This window comes from Dermacentor variabilis, chromosome 5 (genome assembly GCF_050947875.1).
Source record: "Dermacentor variabilis isolate Ectoservices chromosome 5, ASM5094787v1, whole genome shotgun sequence".
Taxonomy (NCBI): domain Eukaryota; kingdom Metazoa; phylum Arthropoda; class Arachnida; order Ixodida; family Ixodidae; genus Dermacentor; species Dermacentor variabilis.
This window is the reverse complement of record NC_134572.1, coordinates 79,290,988-79,315,386: the sequence shown is the minus strand read 5'-3', so window position 1 is coordinate 79,315,386 and position 24,399 is coordinate 79,290,988. Positions and strand designations below refer to the sequence as shown.

Genomic DNA, 24,399 nt, shown 5'->3' with positions numbered 1-24,399 from the left:
TTGCATTCCGAATACTTATGTGTGCCAGTAGAAAGCACGTTATTTATTTAACTCTCATTTTCCCGGGCGGTTTCCCTGAAGCATTTTACTCCAGAGATTCAAAAAGCGGCGCTTAATGTCACGCAAGTGACCGTAAATTGCCGGGCGTAGGTTGCCGACTAACAAACGTAGAAAGCTTGGCTTAAGCCTCACTTCCTCAATCGGTAAATCACTGCTGTTTTAATTAGGATTACCTTCACAATGTAGCAAAAAATGACAGAAGCAACGACGATGACGTTGACGACGACGACGACAACAACAACAACAAACAAACAAACAAAAACAAAACAAAGGAGCAAGTCAAACAACTTACTATGCGGCCGACTAAAGATGCTTGGGAGAACTTCTCTTCTACGGCAGAATCGGTCTATAACTATGTCTGCCCCAGAGTAGAGTGTACTATACCTAGACTACCATTTTAGAATGGAATGAAAACTAAGTCATGGCGCGACCTGGTGGCGACAAACCTGTCTGCTTCAGGTCCAACGCTTGTATTCATGTAAAGGAGAGCTATCTTGGGCTGGTCAGTGTATGTCACTAAATAGCGTAACAGCACGTGGGAAAGCACAGACGGATGTCAATTTCCTTCCGTTTGTTATCCTGTCCCACTCGCTGTTAGTGTACTTATCTTCCATACGCCTTTCCTGAATCCTAACCCACCCCTGGGGACCCGCACTGATCACGTGGGGGCTGGGCGAACCTTAACAGCTTCAGTTTGGATATTGAAGTCGCAGGGAGGCACCTGGTTTAGCCGTGTTTCATGACAACGCGTCATGGATCAATCGTGAGAAAACGCTGCATTAGTGGCTTCAAAGGACCAATCACAGCTGAAAGAATAGGAAATAGGATCAGTTTCGAGCTTAACATTAAAAAATACTGCTTATCCGTCCATCGCCACCAGCCCGATTCCCAAGGACTGGAAAATTAGTCATGTTGTACTGGTGCATAAATTTGGTAGCCATTCCGATCTATCAAATTATCATCCCGTTTTCCTCACGTGCATCTCTTGTAAACTTGTGGAACACATACTACACTCTCACGTAATTTCTCACTTCAATTGTCACTCTTTCTTTTTGCCTAATCAACATGATTTTCGGCGAGGCCAGTCTTGTGAAACTCAGCTTTTTGAATTTATCGCTGACATTCATACAAATCTCGATTTTTGATTTCAAACTGATCTAGGTAGTTTATCTAGAGTTCTCAAAGGAATTACCAGAAGGAATTACCAGAAGTAGGTCAAGTCGCTATTGAAGCTTCTAACACTTTCTTACGCCCTCCTTTTTCTTTCCCTATTCTTTCCATCTTTCTTTCCACCCTTCCCCCAGGGTAGGGCAACAAACCAGAAGCATCTCTTCCTGTTAACCTCTCTGCCCTTCCCACCTCATTTCTCTTTCCCTCCCTCCCCCTCTCCCCCCTTCCCCCCCTCTCTCTCTCTCTCTGAGGCACGTGACCATGGTCAAAGTACTTTTCACCGTGAATCATCTTTAGTTCAGCTGATCTAGCGTGATGCGTAGTATAATACACTGGTGGTGATAGCGGGAACCGATGCAGAGGAAATGTTTGACAGACTCATCACATCCGCAGCCATCGCAGAAAGGTGTGCCACTTCTCCCAAAGAGGAACGAATAGCTCTTTCTGAATGCCATACCCAGCCACAAGCGACAGAATAGTGTTGCGTCGCAGCAGGAGAGGCCTTGTGGTTGCTGGAGCTTCGTGGAAGGATCGAGAACTCGTAGGCCACAGTTCGAGAAACGGGGGGAGTTTCAGTCAGCTAGAGGGGCGCTGCGAGCCTGTGATACTTAGGGGGTCTGCATTCAGGCGCCCTAGTGATCCCAGTTTTCTTGCAGCGTCTGTTCTAAACAGACGTATCCGAACTGTCACGGCAATGTCGCCGGCGGACGGAGCGGAACCGTTTGCGAGTTCATTGCTAACGATGCTACAATGATCCGGTGACCACTGAAAAACGGTGTTGTCGCCCTTTTCGAGAGCACGATGGTGAGGCCCGCGGGTCTCGGACACTGTCTCGTTGTTGGTTACGCGAGTAGACTTGACAGCATGCGCTGACGCGCTGGCTTGGAATCACAAAAGCTAGCCCAGTTTCTGTAGCACATGGGCTTTAAAGATCCATGGGCGACCGCGTTGTTATATTGTACTGTACTATACTATACTATACTATACTATACTATACTATACTATACTATACTGTGTTATACTACACTTTACTGTGTTATACTACACTATGCTATGTTATACGTGAATATCTTGGGAAATATTACAAAGATTCCACAGCTACCTTGTTCTCGACAAGAAAAGTAGAAAGTTACCTATCAAGGAAGCGGTCAGGCAAGGATAGATGATCTCTCGAATGTCATTTACTGCATGCTTTGAATAACTATTCAAGCTGTTAAACTGGGAAGACTTAGGAGTGAGAGTCAACGGCGAATATTTCAGCAACCTTCGGTTTGCAGATGACATTGTCCTGTTCAGCAACGCTGGGGACAAACTGCAACAAATGATTGAGGACCTTAACAGAGAGAGTGTAAGAGTGGGCTTGAAGATTAATATACAGAAGGCAAAGATAATGTTCAGTAGCCTGACAAGGGAGCAAGAGTTCAGGATCGCCAGTCAGCCCCTAGAGTCCGTGAAGGAGTACGTTTATGTAGGTCAATTACTCACATGAGACCGAGATCATGAAAAGGAAACTAACAGAAGAACAAAAATAGGTTGGAGTGCATACGGCAGGCATTGCCAGATCCTGACTGGGAGCTTACCACTATATATATCATTAAAAAGAAAGGTGTGCAATCACTGCATTCAACCGTTGCTAAAATATGAGGACGAAACTTGGAGGTTGACAAATAAGTTCGAGAACAATAAGGACCGCGCAAAGAGCGACGGAACGAGAAGTGTTAGGTGTAACGTTAAGACAGAGGAAGAGAGCGGTGTGGATCAAAGAGCAAACGGGGATAGCCGATATTCTAATTCACATTCTAATTTAAAAAAAAAAAAATGGAGCTGGGCAGGCCATGTAACGCGTAGAATGGATAACCGATGGACCATTAGAGTTACGCTTTAGATGCGAAGAGAAGGGAAGTGAGGCAGGCAGGAAAACTAGGTGGGGTGATGAAATTAGGAAATTTGCAGGTGCAAAGAAAGGGGTAACTTGAAATCGCAGGGAGAGGCCTTCGTCCTGCAGTGGACATAAAAATACGCTGATGATGATGATGGTCGTGATTATGATGATGATGATGATGATGATGATGATGATGATGACGATGACGACGACGACGACGACGATGATGATGAAATAATTTACGACAAGGACCAGTGATAGCGAACAGAGCCGGAAAGGAACTTTTATTTTGCTTCCTGATAATTTATTACTTTCTGAATAAATCGGCCTATTGACCTGCGTACGCGGCACAGACCAAAGTCGACCAAACAATCCGCGCGAGAGTCTCAGACAGAACCTTAGTAGCGGGCCTTCTCTTTGCTTTACAGACGCGACAAAGCGAAAGAGAAAAAACTAGCAACACCCGAAGGTTCTGTTCTATATGTGTACCTCTCCGCTAGAAAGACAGCTTGCCAGTCGACGCGCTTCTTAAACACCTAACAGCTGCCGCGGTGCGGTTAACGGCCTCTCCAATGGTACCGTGCGTGGCGGTGCATAGCAGACCGCAGCGCGAGTATCAGCTCCCGCAAAAGTTAGCAGCAAGCCAGTGAACGCCGAGTTCTTGTGGTTTTAGTCACTGTATCTCGGTCCGGTTTATTTTCATTTTTTGCTTCGCGCGCTCTATTCGAAGTGCAAAGTAAATTTATCAAGTCACAAGGCCGACGAGCATATTGCAGATGCGTGGAGTAGATGCATGGGGTGGAGCCATTAGCGCAGCTTCCGCACGCACTTCACGCACACCTGGCGAAGGTTTCTTGAGATTCTAGCGTTAAGCAGGGCGGTCACGTCGTATTTGTCACTGTCTCTTTAAATTTCTGTGCATCTTGTAACTTCAACGTTCGAGTGCATTTCCGATATTTCGACCTTTCAAGCATCGTTTTTTTTTTCTGTGTTTGTGTGTACCTTCGAGTATTTTCTCAAGGAATTACCGTTTCTTGTACGGTCCCTGTCAGAAGAAATGAAGCCTTGTCAGCGTCAGTTTTGCTTAGTGTAGACTGCGTTGTTTCACCTCCTTGAAGGTACTGGCGCAAGCCATTGACGTCCGCATGTCAGTTTACGTATAGCCCACAAGAACCACTCGTCAGCTCAATTCCGACGGGCTTCATTGGTCCATACACACGGGGGCTGCTAGATATGAACATATAAAATATGCGAATAACGAGGCGTCAAAGAAGGAGGCTATGAAATCAAAAGGCATGCGAAGGGCAAGTATAACGAAGTGAAGAAATGCAGAGAGTGAACTGGTACAAACGGTTGATCAGTTAGGAATGACTTTTCAAGGAGCTTTTGCAGACCGACCTTTCAGCGCGCATCAAATAACGCCAGGCGGCGCAAGTAATTAACCAAGATCTTTCAACTACGGCATTCACAGAACCTAGGCGTAACTTATGACCGTAAAACCCCACGTGTGGCCATTAATACATGAATCTACGGGTTCCTTCGGAAGTCACACGATGATATAGCCTGCATGACGAATGAGCAAGAAAGCACTTTCAAGATGATGACTTCTAATGCGGTTTCCGCTCCGCTTTCTCACTTGTTAAGGGTCCTCAAAAGAAGGACTGAGAGAGACCGTCCGCGAGTGGTTCAAACTTATTGCGACACTTCCAATCAAAATTCATCGGCGCGTGATTGCAGTCGAGAAGTACGTGTTGGCGCAGCTAGCGGCCCGCGCCGTGATCAAGTAGTTCGTCTTTGCTCAGTGATAACTCGCCGGCCTTAACTCACCTAAGGGTGGACAGTGTTGGGCAATCCAGACAGAACGTAGTTGACGCCACCGAGTCTGCCGGCTGCAAACTTTCCTCGGCTGCATATGTCAAATGTCCGTATGCGTGTGTTCGGTCATAACGGTTTACCTTGCACACAAAGCTGCACTATACCCTTGCGTGCGTTAGAAAGGTTCCCAAGGAAGCGGGATGTTCGCCGTTTACCCGTACCGACATATCCAATTTAAGTGACTAACTTACATACGGGTGGCTCTCTAGTCGCGTCTGATTCGAGACAAGGGAAATAAATCAGCGCCGCCTTGTCCTCGTCTGTCAAGTGCGAGAAATGAGAGGAATAAGATTGCGATTCGACATTGCGGTCGCTGCAGGCCAAGAACGTGCGAGCATTAGAGAAGCAAACAAAGTAGAGAAGTATGCGACTTCAAGAAACGAAGAAAAGAAAAGAAGTCAGTGATGGACAGGGTCCTTACTATTCCTAGTAGAATTTTTTCATACTACTTCCATTCTGAATTGTTGAATGAATCTTCCTTTCATATATTTCTTTTTCTTTTGAAGTAGAATAGTCCATTCATTTGGCCTCACTTCTCAATTATAAACTATACCCTTTTAATCGCAATTCGACTGGTTCGAGTTCATTTTTCTGGGATCAGTAACCGTGCGTACAACCACCCTATCCTTGGCCCTTACCCTGGAGTGGGTACGTGCCATGTTTTGAAGGTGCATCATGATCATTATTAGAAGTGAGTGTGCAAGCAGTTCTCGCACGGAAAGAAGCAACGTTATGCACACCGCCACGGATGTAAGAAAAAAGAACATAATCACAATAAATAAGTGAACTGCCGATTTCGCGCCTCTTTGGAGTCTGCGTGCAACGAATGTATCATGAAGCGGTTAATTAAATGCTGTGCAACTAAATGCAACGTCTACAATTGCGTTTATTTTCATTTTACTCGACGAGTAATCTCATAGAATGTTTATTCACCCCATGGGTCATAACTTTAGTGCCGTGCAATGTTTATGTTTATGCGCTACACCTTACACAATATATGCTGACATGCAAGCACCAGTTCAGGCGGATGGGCACCGTGAAATGTCGACGCAACGCAATCGCGCGGTCGAAGTCGATGTGAAATGCTTAACTGCCGGGATAGGAATGGGGAGGAGACGTGTGTGGCAGAGCGAAAAATTACACAATGCATGTGATGTGCCGCCAAGTGCTCGGCAGTATCGAAGATACATGCAGCTTAGATACTATTTTAGATACTCTTAGGTATCTTGCATCTGTATCATGATACGTCTGGCAAGACGTGTGTCAGTATCTCTATTTCCGATGCATGAAAGAATTTATCGTGTATCTTAAGATACAAGGTACTGCTATCGCAACATCAGCGTGCAGAACTACAAATGTTGACTAAACTCAGCTTCTCAAGCTGGTGCTGCTGCCGATAAGCCACCTGAATAAAACTAAAGGCAGCGACATTCGTTTATTTTTCCGCCAGAGCCCTCCAGCGAGGGCAGGCGGAAGAAACTTCATAAAGTAAAACTCTACAGCGGTATTTTTGCCATCGTGCAGAGGCTTCTTGTTGACGTCTTTGTGATTAGATTGCCACCCGTTAGCTGATCGGCAAACGGAGCAGCGACTCCCATCAATTACAAAATCGACAAGCGAAAGCCACTAACAGCGCAGCGTATAAAGAGCTTTCATGCTAAGCAGCTAAAGCAAACCGAATAAATTGTTTCGCAAGGAAAATATTATACTTTGAGCAAGAAAGCAAAAAATTTTGAGATACTAACGAACACTTCATCCAAATGAAACAAGGTTGGTCGGAGTTAGGAAATTTCCAAGCAAACATTTTAGTGCATATACGTTTCCTGCTACACCATATAGGTCTATAATAGGAAATTTGCGAATGTATCGAAGTATCTTAAGATACAAATGGAAAGCATCGTATCGGATGCAACAATTGCGGTAGTATCTTGTATATGTATCTCAAGTACTTCTTGCCCGAGTACCTACTATTGTATCATTATACAACTGCAAAGTATTTTTGCCCTGCCCTGAACAGATATGTCAGTACATTTAAGCCTTGTGTACTCCTAGTGTCACAGTGGCACATACCTATTCTTCATTGTCTACCGAAGAGGCGAATAGAGGAGGTTGTGCCCGCATCTAGTGAACAAAACATTTCGGCCAACCCAGGACACCAGCCTGTCTCTGTGTACTACAGTAGGCTTAGAACGCACCTCCACAAATGTCGTCGAGCATGTTACGTCTGGAAGTTCATGTGCCGAACAAACGTGACATGTTTAAAAGACAAGAAAACCTGGACTACGACGGCGCCATCGTGCGCGGCTGCTGCGCTTCATTCGTTTCGCGGTCTCTCTGAGAGTTCTGTGCTACCACTGCTCCCCGTTATGAGGATGTATTTACTTGCATTTTCACTGCGCCTTTCTCTTGTTCCTCTCATACCTCTGAGAAGAAGGAACAACGTGAGGAGCGTGCAAGCGGGGCCGCACTGCCATCCAGTTAAACAACACGGCGTTGGCTTGATAGTTTGTTATAAATGGCTCTAGATATTTAAGTGACAGTCCTTGCTGCTCTAAGATCATGCAGGAGGCGGAGAATTGTATCGATTCCTGAGGCGGCGAAGAAGACGGCTCCGGAGGCGATAATCGCGCCCCTACAGTTTAATGAACTGAAAAAGAGGAGGGTCTCTAGCCTGCTATACTGCTCACCGCGATAAACGGAATGGAGAGAAACAGGGAAAGGGAGAGGTAGATGGCACATGATTGTGCTATAGTAAGATTGCATTAAGTGCAACACATGGGGTGGGACCAAGACCACATTGTCCTCGTAGAATACTTTCATCCGTTGACGTGCTTGCGTCCCGAGGAATCCTGTCTCAGCAGCCAAGCCTGTCTACAGTGGGGCGGTCTCGAGGACAGGCGCCTGTCGTGCATTAGAGACGACAAGTTTAGCGCCAAACAGAGTGTAGCCTTGTTTATTTTGCCCTCCAGCATAACTGGATAACGAAGCTGGAAAATCGGCTATATCGATGAGGCGCTTGGTATACTTCGTCCAAGCCAAAGATATATCGGCTTAAGTATGGCTTCAGTAGGATGGAGCGCGTATACATAGGTACATCGGCACCGGCGCTACAAGAAAAGGAAAGAAAAGTTAGAGACGAAGCAAACATCCCCTAAGAAAGACAGAACGGGCGGCAAACACGGACGAAAGCAGCAGGATATTGCCAAGAAGTCTATACACACGAAGCCACTTCTCCCGCTCGGCTTCTATGGCGTCTAGCGAGTGCAGTAACATCTGCCACCCGCGATGCCCCGCTCAAAAAAGTGGGGGTCGTCGACCTGCGCACTAGCTACGGCCACCGCCGCCACGGGCCGGTAGTGCCGTGTCGATGAGTTACGATCGGCCTTGGACATGGCGCCGCAGAGACCAATGGACAGCACTGCGCTGCCACATCGAGCCACGCACGAACTCACCTCGCGAAGGCACGCCTGCCACGGCGAAGAAACAGCTGCGTAACGCGCCACGTTGCAACGTAGTACGTCGTTCTCGGACGACTGCGATACACACGGCGGCAACGTTTCGCGCATATGGCGCGCTCGCCACACATCCCGGACTCGACAAGAAATGACCTGGGGCCCAGTGAGAGAAAGGAAGGCCGGCTAAGGCGTCGCGCTAGCCACACGCGTTTTTTCGTTACTAGTCGGCTTTCTACGCGTAGAAGCCGCCGCGGTGCCTGAGTTGCTGCGGCATTCTGCGGCAGGGCTAGATGTCACGGGTTCGATTGCCGCCAACGACGGCCGCATCCCAACGGAAGTGCAATATAAAAAAGAAGAAAAGCTAGTGTAGTTACGTGCATTTTAAAAATGCCACGTGTCGTCAAAATTAATGCGGAGTCTTCCACTGCGGTATACCACGTAGATCATCTGTTAATTAAGAACTTTGAGCCCAATCAATTAGTTGGTCAATTTTAAACATGTGTTCCCAGAACTTCCTCAGCGCGCAATACCGAACGAGAGAACAAGAAACCAAGTTTATGTTTTTGTTTGCTGCATTACTAGAGAGGGAAAAAGACCGTCACGAGCGATAGAAATCAAGTAGAAATGTGTTGTCGTACACATAATATTGCGTAGCTTTGCGAACTGAAGCCCCATCAGTTATTATTATGCATGGTTGGAACGTGTATACTCCAATACATAATAGACCGCTGTCACAGCAGGCTCTGAGACTTCACGCTTCACACCTGAAAGTGAGTAGCACTTCGAGCGACCCGTTTATTTTGCTCATGGTGCGGAATGCCTCACGATATTCCTCGAACGCGGAAAGCAGCCAATGTTTTTGCTATACGAGGATAACCTCTGTTTCTTTATCTTTTCTTTTTGTGGTAGGCACTACGCAATCAATAAATTAGACCTGAGCACAGTAGCAACCTTACCAAGTCACATTGGAAAAGGCGCGTAAAACGATGGACACGGTCAATATTCAAGAGAAGACACGTGTGCAGATGTTCTGTCTTTCCCCTCGAACTTTGTCTTTTTTGCCATGCACCCTTTCCGAAAAATGCACCTAGTGTCTTCATCACATGGACTGTTTTGGGCTAGCAAAGCAGCCTCGTCGAGTACAAATGTCACGTGCGAACACCGTACTGTCCCCATGATGCTGATTCTAGCAGGAAGTTTCTTGAGAGAGAAAGTATATGTTTCTAGCTCTATGAGCACATGCATGCATAACTGAAGCTTCATAAAGTGGCTGTGTGGTGAGCGCCTGCGTTTTTCAGATTGTAAAGACACTGCAGGACGAACACATCTTTCCTTAAAGTCAGCAATAGCGCAAGAAACAGCGAAAGAGAGAGGTATGCGGCAAGCGCCTCTTTCCTCAGTCCCCGTTCAGTTTACGCTACTGACCACTGCATGGATCACAACCCCGCCACAACTCTCATCATTTGTTGCTGCAGAATAACGTAACCTATGTTGTTTCAGCGCTGTCGTATAGGTTAGAGCACACAAAGTGCTTTCAATGCCTCCTTAAGATGAAATGGACTAGTAACTTAGCAGCCGGTAGCTGTTACTGGTTCCTCCGACTTTCGATCTGCTCAATACACTTCGAATATCGAAAGAGCCGATTGGTCGTTTGCGGACGCTGCGGTTCTGGGAGACCAGGCTCACATTCCACGAGAAAATTCCCTTTCATTTTCCTTATCATTCCTTTTCCTTCTCTCCCAGTGTCCGACGTAGCAAACCAGGTACGCCCCACTTAAACACCCTTCCTTCCCTTTACCTCCTCTCTTTCTCATCAGCGGAGAAACCCGCATGAGCGTTCCTGCTCTGCCTGAAAGCGGAAAATGGCTCGAGTCCGGAACTGCAGACACGCTGCGCCTCTTCTAACGCGCCTGAGTAATCTAACACCTGTCTTCCCTCTGTTCCACTTCCCATCACCACTTGTAGGGCAGCCAAAGGTATAAAGTCTTGTTAGCCTTCTTGTCTCTCGTTCCCTTCCTTCTTCATATCTCGCCCTCCGACATTCGACGTTCATAGCTCCATCACTGTGAGGTACATCAATGTGTATCATGTCGTCCAGGCAGAATAGATAGTAGGCTGCAGCATTTGTAGAGTCCCCACGCTAGATTCTATCCCGCATCCGCGATGAGTGGACTGTCGTGCCTTCGTCGTGCCCTCGTCGCGCCGTCCTCGTGTCGTTGTTAAAAAGAAACTTTACTTCGGAATCTACCGTGTAAATGCATGGAAACGGAGAAACTGTTCTACTCGCCATCCAGTGCACTGATTATGATCTTCTTGTGTGACGTTTGTTGCACTTAAAACGAATCGTTAATAGCAATCGTAAAATCGGATCACTTTTTTTTTGTCGTCAATAATTTTACACTTGCTGAAAATTTGAAAATATAGCGAAACGGAATCTCCAAGTTTACAACTCTAACTCAACAATAAGAAACTGTATTACTGCTCTGTATACTGCACCAGCTTGGACATGTGAAACAGACAAGATTGACATAATATGCAATACTCTGAAGTGTATCAAGAATTTGTGAATACAGTTTTCGCGAAGCTCCTGTAAGCAAAGTATCGACTTCAGTTGAGCTGTGAACTAATAGATCGTATTTGTCCGCATTAGGCGCTCTAAATATGAGTTTTACAGAATTGTGATACCTGTACTTGGTGCATGGTTAGAAATTCTAAATTTAGGCTTCAAGTATGTTTAATTAGCCAATGTTCGGCTAGATTGGAAACTATTTCGCGGCTCAAGTAAGAAAATGTTTCCTAATATCGGTAGAATTTTGCATTCCCTCTTAAATGCCGTAAATATAATTCAAATCGCTCTAGAGGTTACATAGCGAGAGCATTCCTGTGCTTTACGTGTACATTAATATTTAATAGGAAAATCGGATTTGGCCCGGAGTTAAAGGCCCCTCTTAACGGTGTTGTGCCTATGCTTTAGGGTCAGCCACCGCTGTCTTGGGTACACTTAGAACTTAAACTGCGGGAGCCTCAATAACCTTTGAATGCCCCCTTTGTGTGGCTGTCATAGGTCTGTATGGACGATGATGTCGTACGCAAGTTTAGCACAGCACAGAAAGAGCTTCACCCGACACTGCCGCCCCTGCTTCATAATACACGTTAACGAGTTAATTCAAGTGAACTTGACTCAGCACCATTGTCGAGGAGCCAGCTAAATTCTGAAAGCGTCGACACAGAATAGGATACATTTAGAAACGAAGCGTTTCTTTCACTGCCTCAGTAGAAAATGTATTGGCGACTTGAAGGGTAAATATTTCGCGTGCGCTTCGCTTGCCGATAGAATTACCATTCGCCACGACTATCTAATCTCACCGTAGTCATATGCGATCGGATTTCGGCGCGCATTCGCCATTGGGCCGTCGCGTGCATTGGGTGACACTTCAGTACTTGTGCAAAATGCCGATATCGCTGACCTGCTGTTTCCACCCATTCGTCTGAACAGCAGTGCCGCTCCAACGCAGGGGTGCGCGAGACTCGTGTAGAGTCTATACCGCACTCATCTGTATGATTTCGCTAGTATTTGAGAGTGAGTGAGTGAGTGAGTGAGTGAGTGAGTGAGTGAGTGAGTGAGTGTGTGTGTGTGTGTGTGTGTGTGTGTGTGTGTGTGTGTGTGTGTGTGTGTGTGTGTGTGTGTGTGTGTGTGTGTGTGTGTGTGTGTGTGTGTGTGTGCGTGCGTGCGTGCGTGCGTGCGTGCGTGCGTGCGTGCGTGCGTGCGTGCGTGCGTGCGTGCGTGCGTGCCTGTGTGCACGGAGCGTATTCTAAAGCATCACAACGCTGTTTATGCACATCAGCATTATAAACCATTACTAACCATCGTAATTGTGCAGCGGTAATCGGCTCGATATTGCACTGACTCCGCAATTGTACCGCGTATCTTGGAGCGGTGTCTGAGAGCCGCATTCGCGGGTGGCGGTTTCTCGTCGTTGTGCTCAGAGGACGTTGGGTTCCTGCGCCGGTATCTCTTTCTCTTTCTCTCTCTCTCTCTCTCTCTCTCTCTCTCTCTCTCTCTCTCTCTCTCTCTCTCTCTTTTTTTTTTTTTTTTTTTTTTCGTGCGTGTAGAGCGCATGAAAGGGGATGCTAACGAGAGTAAAGACAGGGTGTTTGATCCCCCACGTAAACACCTCGCATCGTAAATTTTGACGTTGCATGTGGTTCTTCGTTCGGCAGTGAATCCATAGCGTTCCGTATACCAGTATAGAGCATTGCATATTGCATAGTGTCCCCCGTTTCCGGAAGTCGTAGAGAAGTAGCATGAAGAGAAGCCATGTTTCATCGTTCTTTTTTTTTTCCCGGATGCACAGCAGTTACACGCATGGTACCGATGCGGGACACGACTAAACCAAGACCACGGAGCAAGATAAACAGGAGAGCCGACTGATCTGATAAACAGTGCTCCCTCTCAGATGCGGCGAACAGTTTCGCCACTTGTTGCGCAGATGGCGACACTTGGAGTTTGCTCTGCGCCAGCCACTGGAGGTTAGAGTGCCCGCTTCGGCTGCAGAAGGTCGTAGGTTTGAATCTCACCGCCGACGGGCACAAGCGTGACCCGGACTGAGGCTAGGCCTTCTTTAGGAGTGTTACGTTAAAAAAAGAAAAAAAAGTTTTGGTTACTCCGCGGCGCCCATTTTCCATGTGGCGCGTCAATGCACCTGTTAGGTGGGGATGTCCTAGGTTGGGGACAAAAGCACCATTTGGCGCGTTTCTTTCGCTGCTGTGTCGCCTACCGCACTTGCCGCGTCCGCCTCGTCTGTTATCTGACTAAGCTCCCTGTTCTGATCTGACTAAGGTCTGTTCTGGGAGGATGAGCAGCAGAGGCTAAGAGCACGCCGACATGCTGCTCACGCTGAGAGCGAGCGGGGTATCGTTAAGGGAACCGAGCAAACTTATTGGCGAACGGCAAGGTAGGCTCTTCTATATATCTTACTCCGTGGCCGAGACTCAGCTACGGCTGTGTTTTAAGTAGCTTCGTTTCTTTAGAGAAAAGCTTTGAATACATTGAAGGCACAGTTTGGAGAAACACCCAGCAGCGCATTGCTGCTGTAAATGCTCAATCTCTAAAGGTTTACAAAAAACGAAAAAAAAAGAAAAGCGAGCGAGCGAGCGAGCGAGAGAGAGAGAGAGAGAGAGAGAGAGAGAGAGAGAGAGAGAGAGAGAGAGAGAGAGAGGACGCGGGCACCCGTTTTAAGCAGTGAGGCAACGACACGTGATTGTTCTTTTCCCAGAAGCACCACAATGCCTAATCTTACGTACCAAATGCACGTACTGTGCCATGTTCGTCTAGTAGTAGTTGTGAACGATAACCTCTGCGCTTTATTGGAAGTAAATTTATGCATGTCTTCACAAAGGGCTCGCAGTATCCATTCAGCGCAACACTTTACTACATTACGTTGCCGCCTTCCTGCCCGTTTCATTAACATAATATTTTGACCTTGGAGAACAAATCTTTTTTCTCACGCAAAGCCGTACCGACATGATTGTGTAGAATCAACAAGCCTAACGGGAAAATGTCGCGCGAAAAACCTCCAAGCGTGAATCAAGACTGCATCGTCAGCCAGTAGCTCGTGTTTCTGTGACTCACTGACTGACTTATTTTACAGTTGATGAAACGACAAAAGCGAAGGTAGCCGTACCCGCGATTCTGCAAAACAAACGCATACAGATTCTTCCGGAGAAAAACTGAATTACGCATCGTCCACGTGTAGAAGAGAGAAACCCCTCTGAACCGTGCAGTCATGTTACCAGCTGGCCGGGCTAACCAGCCGACAGATCTACACATTGCGCCAATACGGAAGTTTTCTCTACCCGGGAATCCGTATGAGTTCGGGCAGGCGAAGGGGCGTCTATTTTTTTTTTTTTTTTGTGACATCATGATTAACAGAGGTCAGGTGACTTTGTTGGCCACTGGGACATGATTTAGAGATATAATGCGCTGAGACAAGACACTGCATAGGCAGACGCAGCGCTTCTGTCTAGACAGCGTCTGGATTGTGTCTAGTCATGACAGGGTGTCTAGACGGAGTGGCTATGTTTAAAACATCGCTCGTAATCGTTTACGCGAGCATCCCTAGTGTCTCTATTACAGTTTCTATCGAGGTTCTGTAACAGCGACATCTAAAATCTCAGCAATCTATGTTCTTTGATATCGCCCTTCATCTACGTTGGGCTGTCAGTAAATGTATCAAAATATATATATTTTTTTGTTCCAAGGGACAAATCGATCCTTGAACTTTCCAATCGGTGAAACAAAAAAGGGAAGGGTGCTGTGCACGTGATTCCACGAGAGGAACTCAGAAGGATTCTCCCGGAGGAAAACATTGTGTGTGCGAAAAATTTAACTATGTATCGTCCAGGTGTTGATATGTGTGTAATTTCCAGTCAAGTGCGTGCTCCCCTCCCCTGCCCTCGTCCCCAACCCCCAAAAAAGAAATTTCTGGCTGCGCCACTGACTGGAATTATCTTCTATTTTCTAAGGCTCTCTAATTACAGCTAAGTAATTGCCCCCATAAGAAGCCCCCATTGTCGCTCCTGCCTACCACCATTGAGGTGGTAGGTAGGCATACCAAAAGCGGTAAAACCATGCTATATTGATTGTTCAGTGTGTCGCCGGTATCACAGAGTCATTAAATCATGCAGTTATTGTATAATAATGTCCGTGATTTTTTCCTTGCCACTACTGGACAGAACAGGCACAAACAATTAGCGTGCACGAATGAGTACACTGAGACTATAGGGGATATAACAGTTTCAAATGGCGGGAAAATACGGGGAATGCGGGAGATGGAAATTCAAGACGATGAGCAAAACGAGAACAAGGTGAAAGCAGGGGCCAACGTCCTTGTTCTCGTTTTGCTCATCAGTTTCAAATGTTGTTTTTCAAAGACCTGGCGCAACCAACTCCATGGAATCGGCCATGAATCGGGCGGTGCAAGGGTTAAAAAATAATGCTAGTCTTTTAGGAACATGATTTCGATTATAAGTGGTAACTTGAACTTGTGTGAATTAAAATTTATGTACTACACATGTAACCTCAGTTGTGTATACACATGGTTTTTCACCAGTTCAGGTGTTTCTTCGCCTTTAGTTCCTGGTGAGAAGAGGAGGAGTTACGTTTGTCGCGGGGCTTGACCATTTTCGGGCGGTAATTTTGCGAGAATAACTAGGTCAGACATTTCGGACTATACATGGTGTTTCAGCGAACACTTTCAAAAGATTTTAAAGGTTGCCTTTGACAGGTAGTACAATTCTAGTTCATGAGCTGGTCTACTCGAAGAGAGGGACATTACTTGCACAAAATATTGAAATGCATAATCGAATAATTAACAAAAAACGACTAATTAAGATTTAACTAGTTACTGTATGGCAATATTGCAATTAGCAAATTATAGCTGTTGAGTTCACAAAAGACCCACTTGGAATGAATTCTCAGGATGACCCTGGCTTCGAGATATAAATTCCCGAACTTTGCGGAGAAATGCACTGTCGTTCCGCTTCGTTTTACGCATTGACGTACAAAAGTATCTGGAACGCCAGTGCATTTATCCGCAAAGTTCGGGAATTCATATCTCGAAACTGGTGTCATCCTGAGAATTCGTTTTAAGTGGATCCGCCTTGCGAACTCCACGGCTACAATTTGTGAACTGCAATATAGACCATAAGGTAACTAGATAAAAACTTAACTAGTGAATTTTTGTTGATTAGTCGATTATGCATTTCAGTATTTTTTTTGTGCAAGTTATGTCCGCCTCTTCGAGTAGACCAGCTCATGAACTATAATTGTGCTATGTGCAACAGGCAGCCTTCCACAATTCTGAAAGTGTTCGCTGAAACACCCTGTATAAGGACAGCGACCGCTTCAGAAAACCGCGACATTGTGTCCGCTACATTGGGGAGGGGGCGCACGCTAGACATGTGACTCCCCCTCTCACAAATTTCCGTGTTGACATGCAAACTGCCCAGCCTCACCCCCTACTCCCCACTTTCACCCTCCCTCTACCCGATCAAACGCGTAATCCCCTCCCCCTCAGTGAAAAAAAAAATTCTAGCTGCTCCACTGACTGGAATTATCTTCAATATCTCTTAGGATTCTCTAAAATTACAATTAGAATACGTTAAAACTATATACGTGTAAAGCTTGGTCGCATGTTCTGTTTCAGGAACAGTCTGCGTCATCATCAATGCTCCTGTAATGTGTACTAACTGGAGGCATGCACCTAGAATACGTCACGCCAGAGGCTGCTCCCTAGTACACTTTATTATGAAAACCAAACACATAGCCATCACTTGACGATGGACGACAATGTAATGTAGAAATTAACAAACAGCGTAAAATTTTGGTTGGCAACTTACTAGAGAGTCGTCACTTCTGCCAAGGGAAAAAGTTGAGATCTGGCACGGCGTCACTGATGTTTTCGCAGATGAAATTTCAGTCTTCTTGTTGCTAGGCACACCTAACACTGAACAAGATCTGCTTCCGCAGGGCAAAAGGTTTTCCATCTGTCTTCGGTGGAAAAACTTTTGCAAACGAATAGTGACAGCGTTCGGAAGCGTGTAAGCTTTTTAATGTTTGATTTGCAGTTCCTGCATATACGCAGTTGTTTCTAGCAATTTACGGATTGTGCAAAACAGAAGTGCCATAGAACACTGCACGAACTGCGACGCAGGAATGCGGGAAATCTTACAATGCGAAGTGCGGAAGCTCTTGAATTCTCAGTTTCAAAAGATTCCCACTCGCAAGAAGCTCTACGCATCGCATAACACCAATTTGTTTCATTTTCCAGCACGCAATCCACCATGGGAACAGATGATAAAACGTAGCGTCCACAAGCGACAGACATCATGGGAAGCACAGTGTTTAATAAATTAACACGAAATAAACATAGACCGTATAGTCGTCATAGGAAAAAATACATCATCAGAGATCAACTCTACTCCATCATTAAGAGCTCTGAACTGTATTCTGAGAGACAGGGTTTCACGCAACGTCATTTGATCGCTTGTGTCGACAAGGCTGCATTCGTGTCGAGATGTTCGTTTAAATTATATGCATGTGTGCCAAAGCAAGCTTTCTGTTTGCGAAGCGTGCTTTCGCAGAGCATCGATCATGTCATGTGAAGGCCGCAAGGTTCCAAAACGGGATCTCCTGCAAAGAAGGACATCATTGCAGGAGCTTCCGTGTTCAGAAATTGACAACCCTTGACTGCACGAAATCCGTGCGTTTAGAAGTGCTTGCTGTTGGGCTAGTTGGTACATGATGTTAAGAATAAAAACAGCGCGAGAAAGCGAGACAAGGAAGCGAGACAAACACAGCTGCTTGCCCAGTTTCGTGCCGCACGTTTAACACGAGGACGAGATCATCAAGCAGCAGAGGCGATCATCAAACGGCAAAGACATTTACGTTGTTCATAAGCTATTGATTTTCACGGGTCCAAACGGTCGTAATCTGACGCTGCATGGCAAGACCTTTCGCTCACGTTTTATGCGGAAGAGCAAAAGCTCTTGCTTCGCAGTGGAACACTTCTCGAAAGCAGTTTATCACACTTAGTCCTGACCTCTCAGGACGAGGTCATTTGAATGGGGTGTCTCCAAAAAGAAATGCAGACCACGTGAACAAGCGAAAGAAGCGTCGAAAGAGAGAACGACAGATCCCTCACCATCATGCTTTTAAAAGAGAATACATAAAGAAGTGGCGTCCTTCCGAACGCGATTCCTTCCCATGGAATAGTTCGTTTTCCCGCCTTGAGCGAGGTAGTTACGATGTAGCGACGGAGTCCTCTCTCTCTTTTGCCCTGAGCGACCGTTTCCTCCTCGAGACGACAAGAAATTGTCTGCAGTAGAATCACTTTTTGCCTGCACTCACCGGGGGCAGCTCTGAAGGCGGAGTTGGTCGACACGGCCAGCGCTGCTCCCGAGGGTCCCCTGAGTAGGGACGCCGGAGCGGTCTGCGGAAGCATCGGTGCGCCTGGGTCTGTTGGAAGCACAGGCTTTGCGTCCTCGTCGGTCGGGATGCGGCCCAGGGCCTCGTCCTGTGCCTGGGCGCGGCGCAGTGCCACTTGGGCCGCCATGACCTTCTGGCGCTCGACGGTCAGGCGACACTTGGGGCTCTCGCACTGGCGGAACTTGCAGAAGCGCTTGTGGCCCCGGATGGCGATGCTGAGCCCGTGGTTGCGGCACCGGGCGCACTTCGGGCTTCGCGTAGCGGTCGTCGGCGCCCCGTTGGCTTGCGAGCCCTGGCGACGTCTGCCGCCGCCACCGCCTCCTCCGCCTGATACCAGTTCGCTGGAGGACACCGGAGCGGGATGCTTCTGCTGTTGAGGCATCGGCGCTATCGGTTCAGCCACCGCCGCTGTGGTCAGGGCCATGACACCGGAGTGGTGTCGGGGCACGTGGTATCGTGCTAGCAGTTCGTGGACGGGTAAGTGCTGCTGTTGCTGGTGCGGCTGGTGGTTTGGAGCGTGGTGCCGGCCATTCATCGCCGCCGCCGCTGCCGCCGCGGTTGACATTGCCAACGGAGCAGCCGCCGCCGGCTGGAGGTGGTGGAATGAGTGCAGCGCCGTGTTCGCGGAGTCGGGACGTCACAATGGCTTTGGTTTTCTCTGGTCGTTAGGCAAGCAGGCTGCTCAATGTCCCCCAAAAAAACGCGCGGACACGTGTCTCGGGTCTTCGAAAGGTCGTATCGTTCCTTGTTTCGAAACAATCACAGGTAGAAGGAGGCAGGTAGGCGACGGTTTTCAAGTGGTCCCGTAAATCACTTTCTGTTCGCGCTGTTTCGGCGCCTGTCTTGGCTCCTCTTCTGTGCGAGCCAAAAGGCGCCTGGTCGCCACGAAACGCACGCAGCGGCACGGGGAGTGGCGGCGGGGAAACGCGGTTGCTGCGCCTTCGCGCCGTCGACGGCGTCGCTCCAACGTGCTGCTCGCTCGGCGTGAGGGGCTTGCTGCGCTCGCGAGCGTTTTTCCAACGCCGCGCGCAGCGCGCGCCAGGCCGTCACGTGGCCACACGCCTTGCGCGACGGTGGCGACAACTGGAGTCGGCCGCCCGAAACAGCGACGCGGTGCCGGCCGCTTCTAGGCGGGCGCGTCTTAGCTTCTCGGGACTACTCGGGTCAGGTACGGTGCGGACGTGATCGGAATTTTTGTGTCTTTCCCATCAAGCGTACCCTTACGTCCGTATTTGCTTGAGAAGTATCTGTTGACGCAAGTCATAAAAACATGGCTCGCGAGCACTCGTAAAGTGCAGCGACTTTCTGTCAGCAAGAATTTCCTTTATCAGCCGCCGGGACATAAAATTGGAAGTTAACGAGAGTCGACTAGGATCAAGGTTCGTAGAGATAAAATATAGTAAACAAAAATAAATAAAGAAAACAGTCTGTGGTTCTCGCTCATGTGGGATGCATACGCTTGTGGCATACCTGCCCCTTCTCTGATCAATACGGGTACGTAAGTGAAGTGCCAAATCATGACCACAAGCAGATATTTTGGGAAGAATTACCATTTTACTGATATATCTTAATTTCAAGGCACTGCTGTAAAGTAACTAAAAGAAGAAAAAGAAAGCGTAGTTAAATTATGCACAGTCATTAACACGGTCTTAGTCTCTGCTGTAAAAATTCAACAAGAGGGGCCTAATTTACGAAGCTTTTCATTCAATAGTGATCTTCGTGTTGGCCGCCACGTACGGCAATATGTCCCATATGAAGTTGGCCGGTGTCAACTCTCGCGAACAGTCCTATACTCCGTTTCAAACACAGCATGCAACGCTGTGGAGGATAGCAAGACTTCTGGCAGTAGCTTCGTTCCACCAAGACAATTACGTGCAATTGCTCTTTGTTTAGGCTCAGTAACAATCGATCAAATTTTTATATACCTTAAAGAACGAACAATCTGTTTATGAGGCTGTTGCATTGCTTTCAATAAATTCCCGTGTCGCTGTTCCCCTTTTCGGCTTTTCCATTTGCACTCCGTCGCGTCGCTTCACGCACACGCTCGTGCTGTGCTCTCGCGAATATGTGCATGTCCGCGACTACGAAACTTAATGGTGAGACGCTCGGAGTTACACATTTTGATTAGCGAACTTCTTGCGTAGCTTCCGCAGCATTTCACGCTAAGTATGAAACGGTGTGTAGCGTAATAACGTGTTTATTTCGATAGCAGTTACACGGACATTCGAAGCCCATTTGCACCGTCGCCGTTGGCGTCGGCGTGTTCGTGCTGTTCTGCTATCGACGATGCCTGCGCGGCCCGTGCTCGCAGGCTCGTGGTATCTTGGACTGGTCGCCTCCATCCCCCGAAGCAGAGTCGGGCAGACCCGGCGTTCCCCGCACTCGGAAGTAGAGGAAGAGCGCGCAATCCGAACGTGTGGCTCGCTCTCGGAGGAGGAAATGGCAGATGCGAAACCACATGACTACTGCCAACGTCCGATATTTCGCCCATCCAAAGATCCCGGCGCTGCCGGGAAAATCGGCGGACGCGCCGTGGGTCGAGCGTTCGTCGACACGCCAGCATGCAGTGGCCTAGGGTGCCTAGGTTGCGGTGGACCGTCGCCAACATCAGCGACGCTGTGCTGTGATGGGCTTGCGGAAAACGCTTCAATCTCGACGACTGCTCCGACGACATGGCTTGGAGCGCCGCAGAATGCTCGAAAATGGAGGAGAGCGATGATAGCGATCTAAAGAAAGGAAAGACGCTTCGAGAAGAACCAGCCGAACGCAGGGCGCGCACACTCTTTCAACCAGCTGAAGACAACGCCGCTCATGAGGGTGCACTAGAAAAAGAGCGCTCGGAAACGACCGGCTGAAGATGTTATTAGAAGGCCTTCGGCGACGCGAAGTGCGTCTGGCTCCAAAAGCGACGAAGACAAATGAAACGCTTCGCTCAATCGGCTTAAGGCCAGCATATACGGATCTGGCTTCCACTGGTGGCATGAGCGTTGTGCGCGCACGGATTAGCGTTCCTGCTGAGCAGATGTTGTACATACGACACCGTGGTTAAGGTCAAGATAAATTTATGTAATCCTTTAGTTCGACGCTCACCAATGCCGACTGGTTTCATTCAGTCTCAACTCGTACACCATGGATTTGCGCCACGTGCAGTCGCACGCTCCTCAGCACGCCAGCCTTCTGGGATGCCCTTGGCGCTACGCTAAACCTTTCTATCGTTTTCAGTGCGTCGCCTTCTGGTGAAACTGCCAATTGTTTTGTGAATATGGCCCCTGGCGGTAACCACGACTTCCGTGCTAGTTCGAACAACCTGACCGCGCGCACGCACGCACGCACGCACACGCACACGCACACACACGCACACGCACACACACACACACACACACACGCACACGCACACACACACACGTACACACACACACACACACACACACACACACACACACACACACACACACACACACACACACACACACACACACACACACACACACACACGCACGCACACGCACACACACGCGCACACACGCACGGGCGATAACGGACGATAACACGCACACACGGGCGATAACCACGGACGTGCGTCCGTGGTTATCGCTATCTGTCAAATAAAGGTCTCGTTGCATATATTTATCCACTGAACCGTTATCCACCACACCGTTATCGGTGTGGTGCAAATAGTGGTAGAATTAACAGTTGGGGGGGGGGGGGGGGGCTGTTGAGCATTCTGTCACGAGGAAACACCAAAACGAGAGCGAGAAAGACAACGATTGCAGGGAAGCCAATAGCGCCTCTTTCTCTCCACAATCATTCTCTCTCTCTCTCTCTCTCTCTCTCTCTCTCTCTCGTTTCGATGTTTTCTCGTATCCGAACCGTATTAGACTGCTGAGGTCACATTTCATTGTTCCCATTTACTGACCAACGACAATGGCTTATTATGCCATACGAATTGCTGCATCGACGTCACAAACTGGTTATAGTCAGCACATGTTACTTTTAGCTCGCCATAATCATCTTCAAGCGTTTAGCATCAAAACGGTGTAATGAAGCAAGAAAGGCTTCAGCTTGCTCTCAATATATTATTTTTTCATTATTTTTCGTCTTCAGTGGGAAAGTACAGTACAGGAGTTCTACGGGGTACTTCGAAGACTGACTAGGCTGGTTTTCAACAAATCATGGTTTACGAGCTCTGGTGGTAGGTTCGACAGTTCCAAACGTGGGGCGTCAAGCAGCTAGGAAGCTTTAAGGAAGCACAGGAAACCGGTGTCGCGTCAACGAAAGCCGCCTTATAGCTCTCAGCTCAACATCAAACCTGAAATGAGATTTAGTTTGTCCAGGCCCCTTCGCCTCGTTTCGTAAAAAGGTTTAGAAAGCAAGGTAAACTTGCGGTCAGGGACAGCTTTATCTATTGGCATGTGATGTATCCTTCATTTTGTCTTTAATTTTCCACATTTTAGTTGCTTTTTGGTGGTTTGACATGGGCCGGCGAAACTGACCTGCACACTCAGAAATAAATGTTGGGGGAGAGGTAGGGGGAGTAGAGGGAAGGGAATTTAGGTAGAGTCGTGCTGTACGCTATTTTCTACTTTTTGAGGAGGGCGTGAGGAGGAATGCGCCTCTAAGTAGCTCAGCCCCATAACTGGAAAGCAACACGAGAAAGGCAACTTAAGAAGCAGGATGCACATAAAAAGTTGTCCATTCTGTAGCCGTTGCGTTGGCATGAGCAAACTGATTGTATTAGGCTAGCCATGTTGTGGCTGTGCAGAACTCGAAGCCGTCAGCAACGCGCGCGCTTGCGATCGAGGATACCCGCAGTGCCACGACAGCCACCAGAGGCATCGGAGAGATAATGAGCACGCTCTGCTGATGCCAAAAAGCGGTGACAAGTCGCTTGCAGATCCCACCTCCTTTGAGAGGCGGAGCCGTATTAGGTCACCCGTTCGAACTCAGGGTAACGGCCAGCTCCACCTCATAGCGTGTCTGGCCAGTGACAATCGCTGTGGGCCGCTCATTCGGCACACAATTCGCCTGCGGCGTCGGCCGCTATCGCCGTATGAGATATTTTGTCCCTGAAATGACGGAACGCCCATGCTTCCGGCACGACCGCACCGCCCAGCGTACAGCATCTTTCCTAATCTCTCCGAGAGCGAGATAACGCACGGCGGGCATCACTGCAGATATTGTTTGGCACCATACACGCTGCCTATAGATGTCGTCACGGACTGTCGGAGACAAAGCGCAGTATGATGAGATACTGCCGACGTATGAGTGCCAGCAATCATGGAAAGGCCAGCACTTTCGAAACTTACGCATATGTTGCCCTTGTCTGGCCAACGCTTAGGCAGCCGCCTTTCTATCGCTGCTGCAAAAAGCAGAACGAAAAAAATGCTTGTTGACAATACGGGCTGCAGCTGCTGAGCTGATTTACATGCACTGTTGGATTGTGCCGGCAATGTGTGTCATGCTATAATTAAAGACCTTGCACCATAAAAACCTTCGCAGGTGCGTTTATCTATGTACGTGATAATCGCAACGCGAAAGCTTTTGAGGTGCAAGGTTTTTAATTATAGAATTATACTCGCTGCACAAACGCGTAGCTCGTTTGTTATGTTTTATCCTTCTTACGTTTTTTTTTTCTTCTGGGAGAGAGACAATGGGAGTTGGACTATGTCGAAGCTTGGGGTTGGAAGCAACCGGACGTTTTATTCTCTTTCTTTCTTTCTTTCTTTCTTTTTTTAGCGCAATCGCCTCTTCATTGCCATCATATATTTTTTACTCCGCTCCATTCAGGTCGAATCCGGTGAAACGTAGGCGAGTCGCCTTGTGCTCAGCAGCAGAGCGCCGTAGCCGTTGAACAACGAGTGCGCGGTAACGAAATACCACCAAGAGTATAGATATAGCGAGAGAGAAATGGTGAAGCGTTGAAAGTTTTAAATTTCACCAAACCCCTGGTATTCGGTTTCTAATGATAG

The 24,399-nt window shown here is 47.8% G+C and overlaps 2 protein-coding genes across 4 annotated transcripts in view; one reads left to right on the top strand and one right to left on the bottom strand.

The window, feature by feature from the left end:
• Positions 1-19,424, bottom strand: part of LOC142582849 (uncharacterized) — a 203,115-nt gene extending 183,691 nt beyond the window's left edge. Inside the window, exon 1 of the mRNA XM_075692929.1 lies at positions 18,353-19,424. Coding sequence (XP_075549044.1) covers positions 18,353-18,995 — 643 coding nt within the window. The 5' untranslated portion in view covers positions 18,996-19,424. The remainder of the gene's footprint in view (positions 1-18,352) is intronic.
• Positions 1-24,399, top strand: part of LOC142582853 (uncharacterized) — a 365,477-nt gene that overhangs the window by 211,881 nt on the left and 129,197 nt on the right. The window lies entirely within an intron of this gene.